The 19,551-nt window shown below is 35.8% G+C and overlaps 1 protein-coding gene across 6 annotated transcripts in view; it reads right to left on the reverse strand.

Annotated features, from left to right (window-relative positions):
• Positions 1-19,551, reverse strand: part of Ncoa1 (nuclear receptor coactivator 1) — a 333,365-nt gene that overhangs the window by 133,221 nt on the left and 180,593 nt on the right. For 3 of the 6 annotated variants that reach the window (XM_004627450.2, XM_004627449.2, XM_004627451.2), the window contains exons 3-4: positions 14,029-14,184; positions 5,237-5,342 (exon numbers count right to left, since the gene is read on the reverse strand). In XM_004627450.2, the coding sequence (XP_004627507.1) occupies positions 5,237-5,325 (89 nt within the window). In that variant the 5' untranslated portion in view covers positions 5,326-5,342; positions 14,029-14,184. The remainder of the gene's footprint in view (positions 1-5,236; positions 5,343-14,028; positions 14,185-19,551) is intronic. The other 3 variants (XM_023710899.1, XM_023710898.1, XM_023710900.1) reach the window with 1 other exon arrangement.

Below are 19,551 nucleotides of genomic sequence, written 5' to 3' on the forward strand. Positions count from 1 at the left end.
GGTGGGGGAGGTAGGGCGGAGTGTTTGGGGGCGGCCCAAGGGGTTGGGAGAGGGTCCGGCCCACGCTGCGCCTGGGCTGGTACTGGTCCTGCCGGCGCAGGTTAGCAGGAAGCTCTCCCCACACTCTCATTCTTCAGTTTTAGAGAACTACAACTCATCCCAGGTACCTTTTAGGTCAAGAGTTTCATTCCCCTATATTACTACTTGCTCAATAAATGTTGAGCAAGTTTAACTTTAAATTACACTCACTTATTTTCAAGACAATGAGAAGTCTTTGAAGGTTTAAGAAGACATGTCTCACATTTCACCTAGAGCCTTAAAATACTACACAGATGGTGGTGAAGTTGAAGAGCTGGCATTGATTAGGTACTCACTGAGTTTAACTGGAGATGTTATATAAATATAAAGCATTCCCAACCATTATTTTACAACTGGAGTGTTCATTCTTATTCTTTGAGAACAATACAGGAATAGAAAAATGGTAACTGGAAAGAGATATAAGATATTTCACTCCAACAGACAGTAAATGAAAAACTCTCCAGTCTGGGTCTCTGTGCACAGAGCTGACAATACCCTGGGATCTAATCAATGCATTTTATAATGGGGTCACACTCTGGGAATGTGATAATAAAACCAGAAGAAACACTGTAAGGTTGTTATTAATGCATAAACTCAATCAGTTTCAAAACAGTAAAAATTTTGTTCTCTATATCAAAGATACCACTCTACTAAAACTGAAGCCCAGATAGCTGGACATGGACACACCTCTAATCTCAGCACTCTGTGCGGCTGAGGCAGAAGGATCTACAGTTAGAACTCAGTCTAGACATCTTAGAAAGATCTCCCTTCTCCTTGCTTCCTCACTCCTACAGCCAACAAAAGAAGATAGGGGTATGTAGTTTAGTGCAAAGTTTCGGGGTTCAATCCCCAGTACCACAAAGGGGGCAAACAAAAAAAATCATACTGAAGCCCACAAGCACAAACCAAAAGCAGTCATTGCTTTCAGAATATTTTTAAAGCAAACAAGAAGATAATTATCTCACACATGTGTAAAACTTAAGTATACCAATTATGTAATGATGTCCTGCATACATACAAATCAAAGGGAAACAGGTAAATCATTACAACAAGTGAGAACGTTCAGTACAATGGACTGGTGTAAGACCAATACCCAAGAATCATTAGCATTTTATACATTAACAATTAGAAAAGCCCACAGACAAAGTGATACCACTGGTAAACATGATAAAAATTCTATGGTGTATGAAAATATATCTAATCAAAGATGGGCTAGACATTTACTGGAGAACTTGTAAAATATCAAAAAACAGCAAAGCCCTGAATACATGAAAAGTTTTATATTCATAAATAAGAATTTTCTAGAACATACAACATAAAAATGTCAATTTCATGAATTTAATCTATAAAAGTATATGAAAGTCTAATCAAAATCCAAGTAAAATAGTTTTTGGATTCTAAGCCAGGTAAGGTGGGGCACACCTACAATCCCAGTACTCTGGGAGGCTGAGGCAGGAGGATTGCAAGTTGGAGCCCAACGTGGGCAATTTAGTGAAACTCTGTCTCAAAAATACAAAAAGGAGAGTAAAGTTGGGATATAGCTCAGTGGGGGAGTTCTGCTTTGTGGTCCCAGTGCTGGGGTTGGGGGGGTTATTCTCAAAACTTTATGGAAGCGTAAAAAACCAAGAATGGGGAAAATAATTTTGAAAAATAACAAGGAAGAGGGATTTGACTTAACAGATATACATTAAGGACTATCAAGAGAAAGCTCACAATCAGACCCCTATTTATGATAAATATAACTGTAACAGTAGGGAAGAATAGTATCAGAACTACTGACTAGAAAAAAACAGTAAAATTGGGGCCTTGTGTTATCAATACAGAAAAACAAATTCAATTAATAAAAACCCTTAAGTATAGTAGATGAAAATATACAAAAATACATTTAAGACTTAAAAATAAAGGAAAATTCTTTTTTTTGTTTGTTTTTTTGGTGGAACTAGGGATTGAACTCAGGCCCCTGCACTTCCCAGAGAAGTGCTTATTCTACCCCTGGAAAATTCTTAAGACCCTAAAAAGCTCAGCACATGAAGACCTAAGATTTTTACTTTTTTTTTGACACAAGCTGGCCTTGAGCTTACTATGTAGCTCAGGTTGGCCCCATATTCATGGAAGTCCTCTTGCCCCAGCCTCCCAAATGCCAGGATTAGAGGAATGTGCCACCATGCTCATCATACATAAGGTTCTGTATTTTCACAGATGTCATAGTTACAGGGCTAGAAGACCGCTTTACATATAATATATATATATATATATATATATATATATATATGTATGTATATATATATTAAAAAAAAAGGGAAAACAAGTAGTAGTTAAAAAAACCAAAAACACCTCAAAATAACTTTTCTAAAAGGGAAGGAGGGGGGAAGGAAGGAGGGAGGGAGGGGAAATACAGTACTAGTATAAGTAAAAGTTTAAAGTTAAGTTGCTAGTACTGAATAAATACATGTATATTTAAATTTCAAGATTCATGACGGGCCAGGCATGGTGGTGGACAACTGTAATCCCAGCACTTAAGAAACTGAAGCAGGAGGATCACTGTGAGTTTGAGGCCAGACTGGGCTACAAAGTGAGTTCAAAGCCAGCCTGAACTGCAGAAGGAAACTCTGTCTCAAAATGCCAAAATGACAGGGGAAAAAAAAATCCATGTTAAAAATTATAGAAAAAGTGTACAATTTATGTAAATTTAATAAACATTCTATAGTGCTCATAGATACATATGGGTATAAAATTAGATTAGAAGCACTCGTAAAAATAAATAGAATAGGAATTTTATTTAAGTAGGATTATGAAAAGCATTAATAACATCTGAACAACATAAAAATATTAATTATAAGTGGTGAATATATATGGCTTCTTAGTCTTCTATTGATATAGAATTTATTCACACAATTGATTTTTTTCATGTATGCATTTGATACAGGGTCTCACTATGCAACTCAGACTCATAGTCATCCTGTTTTCAGCCTCCCCAGCGCTGGAATTACAAGCATGTGCCACCATACCCACTCATTTGCTGGCTCAGTGTGGGGCCTGCAGAATCTGCAATCAAACCCTGGTCCCTGCGCTTGCCAAAGCAGGCACTTAGTCTGCTGAGCTATCTCACTGGCCCTAATAATTGATATTTTTAAAATGTCCTTATATAAAAAAATGTAAAAGATAATGGTTTTATTTGTTCTAATGTTTTCCTTTAAGAACACTTGACTTTATATATACACGTGTTAACTTGATAACACACATGTGATATATCTTGATATAACCTTTCTTCCTAGTATCTAGACACTTATAAGTATTTAAATTACTTTCTCTCTATGGCAGTTTTCTGTGCTGAGTAAGAGAAGCACAGCAAAGCCTCTGCAGCTTTCCTCTTAATGATGATCAGGGATTTATTAGCTAGGGCTGATTTCACTGACTCTACCCTTGAGATACATTTGACAATATCTGAAGACATTTTTTGTTAGCATGACCAAGCAGTTATTGGCATTTAGTATGTAGAAAGAAGGGTACTCCTAAGGATCTGTATTGATTGATTTTGTTTGTCAATTTGACTGGATTAAGAAATTCCTAGAGAGGTGACTGGATTGTGAAGCCACCAGCACCTCAACAATGTGCTAACAGTGATGAATTCACAGCGGAATAGGCTATTGGAAGGTAGGGACTTCTCTGGCTTTCTTCTTTTTTTTGCTTCCTGGATGCCAATTAAGCAGCTTTTCTATACCATGCCTTTTAGCCATATTTCTACAGGGGAGCCACTTCACCATGGACTGAAACTTCTGAAATCATGAGCAGAAATTAACCTTTCTCTCTTTAAATTGCATGTATAAGGTATTTTGTTCTGGAGACAGAAACTTTATTAAAACAATATCCTATAATATACAGGACAGCCCACCACAACAAAGAATTATTTGGCTCAAAATGTCAATAGTGTGGAGTTTAAAGAAACTTGTTCTAGACACCAAAATACAATGAAGTCTTCACTCCTCGCTTCTCAGGTGGGAACAGATCTTTTAATGTGGGTGAGAGTTGAAACTATTCTTTTATGTATTAAACCATTTCCTCAAAAATTAAATGTAAAAGGCAATAGTTTCACTTATTTGTACCCAAGCTAGGGTCTCCTAAGCAGTAAGTATGTTTGTTTGTTTGCTCTTTTTTTTTTTTTTTTTTTTTTTGAGACATGGTCTTGCTATGTAATTGAGTTCAGGCTGCCTTCAACTCACTATATAGCCCAGATTGGCTTCAAACTAGTAGTAATCCTCCTGCCTTAGGCTCCCAAGTGCTGAGACCATAGGTGTGTGGCACCTCATCTGGCAGCAGTTGGTTTTTTTGTTGTTTATTTTCCCCATAATTTTATTGAGAAGCAAATAGCAATGAGACAGTTTCAAACTAAATTGTTAGGACAGTTTCAATAATTAACACATTGCATACATTCTTCCTTGTGGTTAATTGCTGTACAAGATGCGGACATGATATCCTATTTACAAACACTATTAGAACAAATCCCTCTATTCATTAAGAGAATGTACCTATATATCTATTGTAACCATTTTTCAATACAACCAGTTAGTTTCTTTTAGCATTTTTAAGATGACCATGTTCCTTACAACATACCAAATACTAATTTCGCAAATAATCATTTTTAATATTCCTGATACAATAATATATTCTAATTTCCCAAGATAGCATTAAAATATTCAAGGGATTTAATCATTTGACAAATATTTACTGTGTCCTTACTAAGTACAAGCCATGCATCGTGATAGAATAGATAAGTTACCTTATCAAACAGTAGTTTAGTGTCTAAACTGCATCATTCATCACATAAACTAGTAAAAACCTCTAATTATGGATCAGAGCCATAATTAGATGTGCAATATCTATACACTGAGAAAGATTTGACCTTAAGAGTTGCAGAAGGAAGAAAAGGTTCCCTTAAAGGAAATAATGACTAAGAAGATGCCTAAGTATTAATTACAGGAAATTAAGAAGAAGCAAGCTGGACTGAGGGAGAAGCATGTACACAGACTGATGAGAAGGAAAAGAATGTGGTGATTACATGGAGCTCTAGGAAGGCCACTGAACTTGAAGAAGATGAACCAAAAGCTCCAAAATGGCAGTGAAAATAACATGGAAACTCTTGACAGAAAAATGTTCCTACCTTGATGCTAGTGTGTCACATGGTGATCCTTTTCTCTTATGTGAGTCTGGGTTAGCAGGATCAGATGAACTATCCCCGAGGCCACTCATGTTGAAAAATTTCACACCTAAAAAGGAAGGGTAAGAATAAGAAATCTAATTTATAGCCTTTTTAACCAAATAACGGATGGGGAATTCCCCTTCTCATGTTTCTTAATATAGCCAAAATTTCTAAACATTGTGGTCTGTCAATAAAAAGATTACAACTGCAATAAAAACATCAGTATCTGTAGAAAACTACAAGGGTCATCAGCTACTCATTTTCTATACTTCTGTTTCCTAAATCTGTAAAATAAAATCAAATCCCTTATGAAATTACTGTGATAAATTCAGATTATTGTTCCAATAATTAAAAGATTTTTGTTTTTACAAAGAGAAAAAAATTTTATCTGTAAATGTAAATACTGAGTATATAATAAGAGTCACAGAAATTGTTTTTAGATTTTTCCTCAGACCTTACTGTGTAAAAGGACATAAAGTAACTTCCCTTCAAGGTTTAGTACTTTATATTGATAGAAACACAAATATATATATTTAATCATATATATGATTAAAGTAATAAATTAATTTGGAACTTGAATTGTACTTTCCACTTTTGAGTAACATACTCCTAACCTTGTGTTTATGTAATTAGACTACAAAGATCAAATGTTTAGTCTATGTTAAGATCTTGGTATAGATGCCAGAGAACATAAAGTCATTGTTCCTGCATGCCAGCCAGTTCTTTCACCTGCTGTGCCAGTATGTGATTGCAATTAAAGACCCTATCTGCTTTCTCATCATCCACTTCCTTTGTGATCCCTAAGAAAACTCAGAACCATCCCTGGCCTTGCAATTATCATTACCTTTTAGATTTTATTAGTGCCAAGCAACACATCTACATCCTTTTATTTAATTCATCCTCATAAAAGAAAGGCAAACATGTTAAAAGGGGAACTTCTAGCCTTTTTTAAAATTCAGAGTTATTATTTTTGGTCTTTTTGAGATAAGGTCTTAATATGCAGTTTAGGCTGCTTTTGAACTCACAACAAACCTTCTGCCTCAATCTCCCGAGTGCTAAGATTACAGGCCTGTGCCACCACACCTGGCCTAAATTCTGAGTTATTAAACAATCTCGGTCTAATATGTTAGCTACCGTGATGGAAACATGTATTATAATGAATATTGAAGTCTTTGAGTATTTCTCACATGAATTTAGTTATCATATTTTTATTACAACTGTAATATAAGATCAGCATCTATCAATGAGTAAATGCTTTCTGCAACCCTAAAAACTCTGTTTCAGGCCTTTCTCTGAAGACCAAAGATTGTCATATTATTCTCATTGTACAAATGTCCCCAAAATTTTAATCATGAAACTATGTCATGTAGCTAACTAAAAAATAACTTTTTTTAAAAAACTTTTTTTCAAGATAGGGTCTCCCTATTCAGTTTAGGCTGGCCTTGAGCTCACTTTATAGCCCAGGCAGGACTCAAACTTGCAGCACTCCTCCTGTCTTCAGCCTCCCGAGTGCTGGGATTACAGGAGTGCACTACCACACCAGGCAAATTTTTCCATTTTAGTAGAATTGCTTATAAAAGTTTCTAACACCTAGGACTGCAATATTCTTCTTTCTCTCTTACTTCTCACTTCTAATTGGTATCCATGTCCTGCCAATTCCTTTCTAACAAGGAATTTTAGAATTTCCCTTTTCAGTCTCAGATATAATCCTAGTTTGGAACCAAACATTCTAAATTAATACATCTTTTCCTCTTGCTTCTCAATTCCAACCATTCTCACTTCTTTTTTATTTTATTTATTTATTTATTTTTCCATTCTCACTCCTAATCTACCCTATGAACAGCAACAAAAACACTCCTGCTCAAATGTCATTTTCAAAACATCACTTTCTTAATGGAGAATCAACTGAATACCCTTACTAAAGCACGGCAGATAAAAGTATGAGCTTATACAGGAGAAGGACTTTTTTAAGTACTGGTTTAACCAAAATGTGCCTACCCGTCCTTGATTCATAGCCTATCTTTAAACACATTTCAAGTCATTCTAGCCAAATTTTGTCTGACCTCCACACAAGCAAAGACTAGGATTTGTTCATCTGTATTTCCTAAATACATTCATTCCTTACCTCTGCCTTTATCAAGATGATGAGTTGAGATTTACATCATCCCTTGTTGGACTACAAAAATAGTTTCCCAAATGATTTCCCTGTTTCCAGTTTTGTTTTCTTCACATCCACCTACTGCAGAACCACCAGAATAGGCTACCAAATATATGTTTAATCATTGTCAATCCTTCCCTAAATGATCATTACCCCCAAGGACATCCAACTTCAACATAATATACAAAGTTTACATTAGCTCTTGGGTGAGTCTATTATAGAACTTGATGAAATCAATGGCTACATGCCTGTCCAATAAAGTGTTTATACATTATAGATGTTATGTATCATATAAATAAAAATTCTGTATAACAAACTGATATATAATCTGCATATACAAACACACACATATGTATGTTACTTTGAGTTTCAATCTTAAAAGGCTTCAAAAATAGGATTCTTGGTAACATCTCATGTTCCCAGAAAAGGTAAACAGTAGGCAAAAAACACTTTAAATTGACCTTAGTTTGGAGAATAATCCAATTCAAGTTAACAATATTTATTGAACTCCTAACATATGCCAACCTCTGTTCTAGGCCTTGGGGACACAGTTGTGAATAAAATTTACAAAATCACCATCTTCATAGAGCAGTGATGGTGAATCTCTTAAAGCTTTAATGATACAAACAGTCCACAGTGGTATGTATAATAGATTTGCCAACACTATTAAAGAGATTCATTCTATTGTAAGAAAAACAAACAATAAATGAAATTAAAAAGTAAATTATACACTTGATCTTAGGGAAAAGGGTGAGAAAAAAGTGATATTAAAAAGGTAAATTATCAAGTGTATTACAAGGCATAAGTGCTATGTAGAAGAATAGGGTAAAACAAAGAGGCTCAGGTGTGTTCAGCAGTGGGGTAGCCAGCAGGAAAGGCCTTTCTGAAAAAATGAGATGTGAGAAAAATTTGAAGGAGATGAGGGATAGCCATGAGAATGCCATATGAGTAAAGGTTGTTCTGGCATTGGAAAGCAAAACAACCTAATGGTATAGTACAAGAAACATGATAGAGGTGAGCTGTGTGGCTAGACTGAAGAATGAGAGTACTGGATGGGGTCAGTAGGATAATGGAGGCAATAGCATGTAAGGCCTTAAAGAAAGATGTGCACAGTGCTGTATGCCAGCTCCCAGCACTCTGAGAGGCTGAGGCAAGAGGATGGCAAGTTTCAGTCTAATCTGGGCAACTTAACAAGACCCTCTCAAAACAGAAAAGTAAAAAAAGGCTGGAGATAGAAGGCCCTGGATTGAATTTCCAGTACTGAGAAGAGAAAAATAAAAGTGAAGAAACCTGACTATGGTCTTCCTAGCATCCATTTTGAAATCCAAACAAAATAAAAACAATCAGCTAAGTGATACATTACTGTAATAAGAAACTTTCTTTTCTATTAAGATTAACAGAACTATAAATAAGATTAACCAAACATCACAAAATTGAAGGTACCACTTAACTTTATTTACACATACAAATAAAACATACAATTTGTTTATATAAAATGAAATTAAGCAATAAATAATGAAGTATCAACTCTAAACTTTTCTACAAAAATATAAAGAACAGAGAGAAGGAAATAATAAACAAGAAAGAGAAGACATGACTTTAGCGCTTGCCCAAATCAAAATTAAAGAGTTTCTAACTTGTATTTCACGCTCAAGTACCACTTCTTAAGAAGCTGCCAAACTTTTCTGCCTCCAATGAAATTATGTTGCATTTACTGGGAAGTCTACTCATTCTTAAAAATATTTATAGGTATATATTTCTTATTACAATATGCTCTAAGTTGTATTACAATATGCTCTAAGTTGCAGTTACTTCTTTGTCTCCTTTTCAAGATTTGAACTAAGGCACTTATTAAATCTTTTTACCATCTGTTTAATATCTAATGACATAAGACCTAAAAGACATAGAAGTTAAATGAGCAGGTGATTAAGCTATCATAAAGCCACATTCTCTCGCTTTCTCTCTTTTAATGCGTTTGATATGGGGTCTCATTACACAGTTCAAGTTGGCCTTGAACTTAATATGTAGCCCCAACTGGCCTCAAATTCTTGGTGATCCTCCTGTCTCACCTATGAGTACAGGTCAAACACACATTACCACACCCAGCTTCTTTCTTTTTTCATTTTGAGGCAGGGTCTTGCTAAATCACTAAATTGCCCAGGTTGGGCTTGAACTTCTCATCTTCCTGCCTTAGCCTGCAAAAAGTTATAGGTGTACACCACTCTGTTTGGCTTACATTTAAACTTTTTAAAGTGTAAGTAAGGTTTTTAATGATAAAAATTTCTAGAATCATTTATAAAGCGTTGAACTTCTTTCCTATAATTGAGGAAACACAAGCTTGTTTTGAAATCCTTATTCCTCTATTTTACATAGAAATAAAACAAAAACTACCTTATTGATTCTAGAAATTGGAGAATATGTCTTCTAATTCTGAAAAGGTAAACATCTATTTTACTGAAACAACCTGAAATATATCTCAATATTATAGAGGCACAAAGTCAGTGTTTTGGTTACTACTCTCCCCTTCTGGAGACAAAAAACCTGGCACACAGAATTAAGGAAGTAAAGGTTTATTTAGCTCAATTTATGGAGATTTCAGTTTATACTCTGTTGGCTCCAAGGCACATAGCAGAGGGCAGCAGTTCTGACACACATGTGTGTGTGGGGGGACACCACTAGGATAGCAAAAGCAGCAAGAACAAAAATGGGAGGAGCAGCAGAGAGCAAGTTGCTTTCATTCTCTTGTATTATCTGAAGGCTACTAGCCTCAGGGTGGGTATAGCACTCACATGCATAATCCCAGCATTGAACCAAAAACTCTAGAAGCCCACCCCATGATTGCATGAAATTGTGGGGGGACATCTACACACAAACTACAACAGCCAGGTTGCAATTACACAACCAAAATAAGTCAATCTCACAGATTCGATAATTTTGAGCAACAAATAAACTTGGATTAAAAATAAGATTCCCATAGTATTCTACTTAAGTACTATTAGCTGAAGTTTCATATCTGCTAAATTTATCTGAAATTCTGGAGCTGAGGGAACAGCAGAAAATTCAGTCAGACAGACTGGCTTATCAAAACAAGCCAATAATCAAAGAGCTATGGAGAGTCACCAAGAATTTTCTGACGGCATCATTCCTGCATTAACTGCTTTCTACTTACAAAACAATAAACTAATAGTGCCGGGCAAAACCTCTAATGAGGAGGCCAAACTATTACAGTTGAATATCTATGTAGAATGGGCTTTATATTCAGCAGTTAGGAGGGTACTTGAAGAGCGGGTTATTAACAAAAGAAATGTTGGCTTCAGGAAACTAATTTGTATAACATCTCTTAAAAGAGGTAAAGTTTCTAAGTAAAAGTACTCTGCTGATTTTTTAAAGAGTTGCTAAATTATACCCAATCCCATGCAATCTCTAGTAGTTTTAGGAACCAGAAACTACATCTATCTCTGCTTAAACCACATCTCTCTGCTAATGGTCTGCTTAAAGGTACCAGACTAAACCAAGTAGTAAAAGCTGAAGAAATAGGACAATACTTTTTAATTAAGTTGGGTTTAAAAGTTCTATATAAGAAATTTGTAATTAATCTTCTAAATTTAGCTGAGAACTGAAAAATCAGTACCAAAGTATTTAATAAACAACTCTAATAATATATTTAAAAAGTCTTAGCAGACCATTAGCAGAGAAATGCACATACATGATAAGAGGGACACTCTGAGAAACACATTTCCCCAAACTGGTGGGATGCATGAAGAAGAAAAATCATAATAAACACAGAGCTCTTGCACCAGGTATTTTTCATAAAGAAATGTTTCTCAGACTGGGTGCTCAGATACTAGGATCTTGTATAGGAAGTTTACAATTTATCTTTTCATTTCAATGATCACTAAACTTTTTCATGTGATAAGAAAGATGGGAACTATAGGATATTTGCTGCACATTTCATGAATGAATAATATTCAGCTGTTTGGCTGTACTATATTTTGTTTATTTATCCATCAGTTCATGAACATGTAAGTTGTTTCTACTTATTGGGTATTGTCAATAATACTACTATGAACATCAACACACAAGTTTTGTTTTTTTTTTCAAAAAGAACACACAAGTTTTTTTTTTACAAAATAATATTTTGAGGTTCTGATTATATTTTCTTTTTTTATATATTGACATTATTTTATTTTTTTCCAAAGAAAATTAATGCCCAAAATCCTCAACGAAACAAAAACCTAACAATTTTTTTTTTCAAATCAAATTGGTAGGACAGTTTCAAAAATTAACACATTGCATACATTCTTCCTAGTGGTCATTTGCTGTACAAGATGAGGACATGATATCCTATTTACAAACACCATTAGAACAAATCGCTCTATTCATTAAGAGAATGTAACTATATATCTAGCCTAACCACTTTGAATACACAGATACAAAATGGACATTCATCTCTATGCCCTTTTTTTTTGTTAAGTTCTGTTATTTGAATATTATAGGTGTGTAAACTCAGCAAAATATTCTAAAAGAGTCCAGTAGCCCATAAGAACACACAAGTTTTTGTGTGAACATGTTTTCAATTCTTTAGGGTATATATACTTAGGACAGTAATGCCGAATCTGTTAGAGCTTTCAATGAGGCATGCATACTATAGGTTAGACCTTGGGACTTGGGACTTCTGAAGCACATTGGGCTAGAATTTTACCACTGAGCCACAGTCCTAGACCAACTATCTCAAAACTGTTAGTGGGCTCTTTTAGTTGATTAAAAATTCTGTTAGAACACCTGCTTTTCTACTAAACTTTATTTCTTTATTTTTGAGATATATCTGGCTATGTAGTTTGGGCTGGTCTTGAATTTACTAGCTACCACACTTGGCTAAAACTTTTAAAAAATAATCAGAATGCTTACTCATTTCTCTGTCTTTACTGATAACCAGAAGTCAAACTCCAAATGACAGAAAAAATTAAGTGGGTAAACATATCACCAGTTATCAAAAAACAAACCAACAACAACAACAAAAAACCTCAGAAGCCTAGATTTGTGCTTGTTCAAGAAGTTAATGAAATTTTAAAGAGAGAGGTACAGCATTAAATGAGGCTTTTCTGATACAACTTTATAGTTCTCATCCTTGCTTTAAAACTCTTGCTGGCATAGTGCACATACCTGTAATCCCAGCAATCAAGAGGCTGAGGCAGGAGGACTGCTACAAGTCCAAGGCCAGCCCAGGCTACACGGTGAGTTCAAGGCCAGCCTGAACTAAATCACCAGATCCTGTCTCTAAATACATACATTAAAACAAAAACAAAAACTCTCTTGATAGTACTGTTTCCAGCTCCCAAACTCACTACTGATTGCAAAGCCAGGTATTGTTTGTCAGCTAAAGTTTACTGCCTCTCATTGCCATGATTGTTGATCCCCACCGTCTAAACTGATAACTATTACTCTTCATACTGACTGTCATGTCTTCCTTCAAAAAGCAAGTGTACAGCTAGGACTGAGGGTATAAGGGGACTTATAAGTACTATTATTGTTTTCATTCTTAACTCTCAAAATGGCCATATAAATATGTTCAGAACATAACTCAAAAGTTATAACCTTAGCTGGGTATGGTAGCACATGTCTATGATCCCAGCTTTTGGGTGGCTAAAGCAGGAGGATCACAAATTTGAAACTGGCTGACATAATTTAAAAATACCTTATTTAAAAAATTTTTTTTAAAGGGTTAGGGATGTAGTTCAATGGTAGAGCACCTGCCTACTATGCTGGAGGTCCTAGATTCAATCCCTAGCACTATAAAGGGGAACTATTAAAGTTTGTGATTTTTATGTCAATGTTACAATTCAATTAGAAATCTGTTGATTTAAGAATGTTCTTCCTGGAAGTCTTCTCCTTACTGACTTACAGTTTCTGATTACTCTTCAACTCTTCATCTATGGTCTTGGCTTGGCATACATTGTTTTATTACCCACAATTTGGTATTGCTATCATCTTATTTACGCATATACTGGTTTTATTCCTAGTTGTTTCATGAACTCTAAGGAAACAGCAACAATATAAAACTGCCCAAATGGACACTACACCAATTGAGAATTAATGACTTGATATGTTAGACGTACATGAAGTTAGCCTTCATGGGATGGTTAGTGTAGTTTTCTGCTGCTATTTTTACTGCAGTAATGTCTTAAGCATCTCACTGTAAAATATAAGATCTGAACTCTACACTAGTTTCAATTTATAACTTTTCTAACATGTTCACTTAGGAATGCTGAAGTACTTGTTTTATAATAACCTTGAAGCTTTCTAGACCAAACACACATTTCCATAAAAAATAATACCCAATAGGTAATCATTTTCCCTCTTTCATTTTTGCAGAGACAAAGCTATTTAAAAATAGCTATAATAAACCAGGCGTGATGGTGCACACCTGTAATCCCAGCACTTAGAAACTGATATAGGACGATTACCAGTTCAAGGCAAATCTGAACTACCTATGAAGAGCTTGTATTTAAAAAATATATATATATATATATATATACATACATACATATATATATATATATATATATATATATATATATATATATATATTTCCTACCTGGGAGACTTCCTTGTTCATAATGAGTTCCCAAAACAGATCTGGTCAAATATAGTGTTTCAGGTGGTAGCTTCCAGGGAATGGAACAATACTATTTTCCAGAGACAGGTCTAGTCTCTTTACTCTCTCCTCTTTTAAGGTCAATTATACAAACAACTAAAAACAAGAAGAAAAAAGAAAAGCAGAAAGGAGGTTAGACTGTCATTTTATTTTCCACAGAATGGTAAAGGCCAGAAATGCTAGGAATGGAAAGAAAATGCAACTTTAAGGCCAAATGGAAAAATATTTCCAAAACACAACAAAGATTTGATTTTGCAGATGAAATCCTTTCTGGTGATTCCTATTTAAGAAAACTTGCTACTTAACTGATACATAATTATATTTTTTGCCCTTCATTTTTTGACCTTATATGTCTTTTAAATTGTTTCTGGCTGTACTTTCTTACCTAAAAATTCTGATTTTTCACATTTTCAGGTATCATTTAAATTTTATTTAATTAATACCCTATGCATTACATAAAGTTATAATACGTTAAGCTATTTAATATTTTACCTTAGGATTTTTATTGAAAAAGTTCACACACTTTTATAATCATGATAAAGTTAGTTGAGCTCTGGGTTCCAGTAATGATGGACTCTTATGTTGGACTAACTTGAGCACATACAATAATTAAAAACTCTAATTAAAACATAAAAATCAACTGAAAATATTGAGAAGTGACTAAAGCAGACACTGTAAGGGACCTAGTCTTTAGAAGAAAAGGACCATGCTGGATTGAGAGAAATGTTTATAAGACTTTCTACTAAATGAACTTTTCTTTATACTTTAAATGCTAGATGGCTGGAACTAAAGCAGAAAACCATGGTCTACAGTATTTGGCTTTAGGCACTGGCAACTCTATATTAGGGCTGACAGAAATCTGGAAAATGATTCACACAATTATATAAACTACAGATATCACCCGAATTTTATTATTAGTTTTTGAATGCACTTATTTTTTGTATGTCATTATTTATCATTCTGCGACAGTTTAAGTACATGCACCAATTTATATATAGTCATGTGTCATAAAATGTTTGAAAAAATGGCAGAGCAGTGAATGGCAGCCACTCAGCTTCTCTATGACAAAGTGTCTACAGTCTGGAAAACAGTAGCTTCGAGAGGAACTGAAGTGAATGGAGTTTACTGGAGAATGACGAAAGGAGGGAAATGATGGAGAAGAAAATTGGATTAAGTGATACAAAAGACATAGATCACATTGCAGAGGTGAGATTGCACAGTGCGGCTGACAGGACTGGCTAGCCGCCAGCTGGGAGGCAAAGTGAAGCTAACAGAAAAACTAGAGAACTGCATCAGGCCTGAAAGAACCACCTACAGTGGGAACATGGGACACTGCTTTCAGAGCAGCCTTCCACAATCAACAGTTGGTGAGTGACTTTGGTCCAAGCAACCACAGCAACAACCCAGGAGCAAGAGCTGTTGAGGAAATTACTGTTTAAATCTGGGTCCCACAGCAGCCTCCAGGTAGCACTGCCAAGTTCCCAGGGTGGATGAAGGGAAGTCAGGCATAGGAAACTGTCAGTAGGTGGAGAGCTGACTGGGGAGAGTACTGCTGAGAGGGTGGGGCTGGAGAGCGCAGACCAGGCCCTGGCATGCACAGGCCAGCTTCCTTCTACTTCATTTACACAGGATGGGAAGCTCATGTTGATGCCTGTTCTCACTGTAAGCAGGGCTCTACGTCCAGGATGTTTTAGGGGTGGACTGTGCCTTAGACTTCTAGTATGAACATCCTAGCTTGACCTGTTCACCTCAGTCCTAGGCTGAGGAACAGAGCCATCCCTCTAAAACAGTTGACCATTTTATTATTCTTTATTTGACTGTATTACTTTTTCTTTTTTTCTCAATTGTGTATTTGGTACAGGGTCTCACTACACAGATGGAACTAGTAGTGATCTTCCTGTATTCAGCCTCCCCAGGTCTGGGATTACAGGCATGTGCCACCACGCCCAGAATCCGTCGCTGGCTCAATGCGCCCAGGGGCAGGACTGGCACCACATGTGGGATGGGAGATCGAACCCTGGTCCCTGCAATTGCCAAAGCAGGTGCTCAGTCTGCTGAGCTGTCTCACCGACCCTTACTTTTTAATTTTACTTTAAAATTTTTTCTTATATTTAATTTTGCTGTTTTCTTCCTACCTACATTTTCCCCTCACACTTTTTTTTTCATTATTTTACCCTTTATTCTTTTATGAGCTTATCTGTGTATGTGTGCTTTTCTTCTGCTTCCTTTTTTCTCCCAATATAGATTACAGAGGGTGAGGGAATTCTCCCTTGTCCCTTTGTAGCCTTCTTACTTTCACCTGTATCTCTTCGCCTGACTTTTTTCTCCCGTGTCTTATTCATTCTCAAGTTTTTTTTTCTTTTCTCTCACTCTTTTTCTTTGTTTCCTTTTAAATTTATCCCTTATATTTATATCGGTCATGAATCTTTTTCTCTTCCCATTTCTCACTACCAATTTCATGTCCAGTTTTCCTTGTTATCCCCTTCTAAATATATAACACTTCCTGACCATCATGAGGATCCCTTCTTCCCTGCTATTTGCTTCTTCCCTGACAATACAGCAGAAGAATCAAAACCAAACATTTTCTCCTCTTTTATTCTATTTTCTCTCCTCTGGCATTACCTGATCCCCAAGCCCCTGGACTTTAGATAACTGGCCCTTAAAAGTTGCTTTGAATGTGGTTTTTCACCATTAGAGGAGATACAGCCACTGCTTTCACTGCACATTAGCTACGGGTCAAGACTAGGGTTGTTAAGATACTTATGCTATAAGTGTGGATTGCTTGTCTTGCCTAAAGCGCTACCCAAATGAGGGTTGTACAGCTATCATTTTTCAACCAGCCATGACAGACACCATTGTAATGGATTAGCCTGTTACTGCTATAGATGATTTGACTGCACAGGAATAATCCTGATTCAGTGGACAATTCTGTGCCAGTAAACCTTTCTGCTGAACCTATTATCAAACCCAGGGAAAGGGACAGCAAGAGCTTCTAAGTACTTAGACTGGGTCAGACTGCAAGAATGCCTGCAACCTGGCACAAAGAAGTCCTGAGTCTGAGTTAGCTTCAGTATTGCAGTGGAAGGAGCACAGAAATTATGGGGGTATGAACACTTACACTTTGGCAAAGAAGCTACTTGGGAATCCCACTGCTATGCCTTACTGGAATATTTAATCTGTGTTACTATCAATCATCTTACAGGTTTGAATTTTTTTACACATCTTGATTTAGTAAGAGGTCATTTAGTGAGATCATTTCATGTTCTTTTATGTATTCCTGTGTTTATTAGGTTGTTATTTTGTGTATTTATTCCTTCATTGGTTCTGATATAAACAGATGTGTAGATTTGCTCCCTGGTCTCAGCTTCCTATCTAATTTCTTCACCTCAAACCCCAAGACAATATTCTTATTTCTTTATTCTTTTTCCAAACAGGTAAATGCCTCCTCCAGTTTTTAAATTCCTTATACTTAGCTTCTTCACAGTCACTCCTATCTCTAGTGTCATTCCTTGAAACTCTTTATCCTAAGCTTCTGACTTCCATATCTTACGTAGTTTATTGTTCTTCTCAGCAAGTTCTGGCAACCACACAGATTTCCTAAATCACAAAATAAACCCCCTTTTCACCCATATCTCACCCTCGCCCCCACAAAATGTCCTCTGAAAACTTGTAACACTAGCCATTCAACTCAACTAAAAGTATTCCAATAAAAATCAGACCCATATCACTTTTTATTTTCCTGTACCATTACTTCCCCCTTCAAACCTCTCCCTGAATGTTTAATATTTTGCATCCAACCACCTCCCCTTCTCTAACCCCTCATCTACTTTATTTCAGAACAACCGCAAATAAACTGTCTTAGTGTGCATAGAGAATAGACAAAGGGGGGAAATATACCAGCAAGGACTAACATATAGAAGTAGTGTGAGATTGAATGAATCTGTGGCTGCTGCTATAAAAAGAAGTAATTCTTTCAGCAAAATGTAGAGACAGAGTTGAAATCACTTAAGGTAAATAACAGGAATACTAGCATTGGACACACAAAGTTAAAAATTATTCATGGGCAGGCAACATCTTACTAAAATCTCCCTATAAACCACAAACTCTCCTCGCTTCTCTAGTCCCCAGCTGGTAGTAACCCCTCCAAAAAAGGAAGGGAAAAAGAAGGGGCATGTATAATTTTAAAAACAAACAAATATGGGTATATGTGCATAGGAGAAAGGGGAAACAAAGAAATAGAAGAACATGATCACCTATCCCCAACTTTCTCAAGGCAAGGGGTCACAAATGGAGAAGAAAGCAATACCAGGTAGCAGAAACCTATGAAAAGTTTATAAAAGGATGAAGAAAATAGATGAGTTCAAAGAAGAAATGAACCAAAAGCTCACATTAATTTTAGTCAATATGCTCATGGTGAATTTTGGGGAAACAGGTTAAAAAAAATCTGGATGAGCTAATGAAACTAGTTTAAATGGACATGGAATCCTCAAAAAGATTTGGATTCATACATAGCAGAAATGAACAATGAGAAGACAGAGTATCTGATATTTAGGACAAAACAGTGAATTATGATAAAGAGCTCAAAGAAGCCAAAAAATACACAAAGAGAACAAGAGAGCACTATCCAGTATCTATCACATAACAAGATCAACCTAAGGCTAATCAGAGTTTGAAAAAAACTAGAAGACAGTGTAGATAGATAGATTTATTAACATGCTTACAGAAATTAGAGAAGAAATTTTCCCAAATATAGGAAAAGTGTTTAAAATATAAGCAATGCTCATAGCACATTAAACAATTATGATGAAAAAAGAAGCTCATGGGGGCCTGCCCATTAGCCCTGTTGTTTAAGTGCCTAAACAATGCAGTCAGGCTCAAGACGCTGAGGTTCGATCCCCACATCCTCAAGCTAAATCAGACCTGCCCTGAAGGCATTCTGAGCCCGCCAGAAAAAAAAAAAAAAAGAAAAAAGAAAAAATGTCCTTCAGGTGGGGGAGATGGCTCAGTAGAATACACCTTCCCTGGCAAGCGCAAGGCCTGAGTTCAAAAAAGAAGCTCACCAACGCAGGTCCTTATTAAATTACCAGATATACAGCCAAAAACCAGAATTTTAAAAACAAGCCAAAAAATATATATAAATAAATAAAATAAAATCACATTTAAAGGTAAACCAAGGGGCTGGGGAGATGGCTCAGTGGAATAAGCGCTTCCCTGACAAGCGCAAGGTCCTGAGTTCAATCCCCAGTTCTGAAAGAAAAAAAAAAAAAAAAGAACTGATTTCATAGTGTCTCAGAGGTTTTAACAAATTGTACCATTACTATCTTCCAGAAATTTTTACATTTCTTCTTCGATGTTTTCTGTGACCCATTGGTTATTTAGGAGTATATTGTTAATTTTCTAGGAGCTTTTGCTTTTTCCAAAATTTCTTCTGTCATCCCCGGCCCCCCCCTTTTTTTTTTTTTT

Source organism: Octodon degus, unplaced genomic scaffold, assembly GCF_000260255.1.
Source record: "Octodon degus isolate 3935 unplaced genomic scaffold, OctDeg1.0 scaffold00019, whole genome shotgun sequence".
Lineage (NCBI taxonomy): Eukaryota > Metazoa > Chordata > Mammalia > Rodentia > Octodontidae > Octodon > Octodon degus.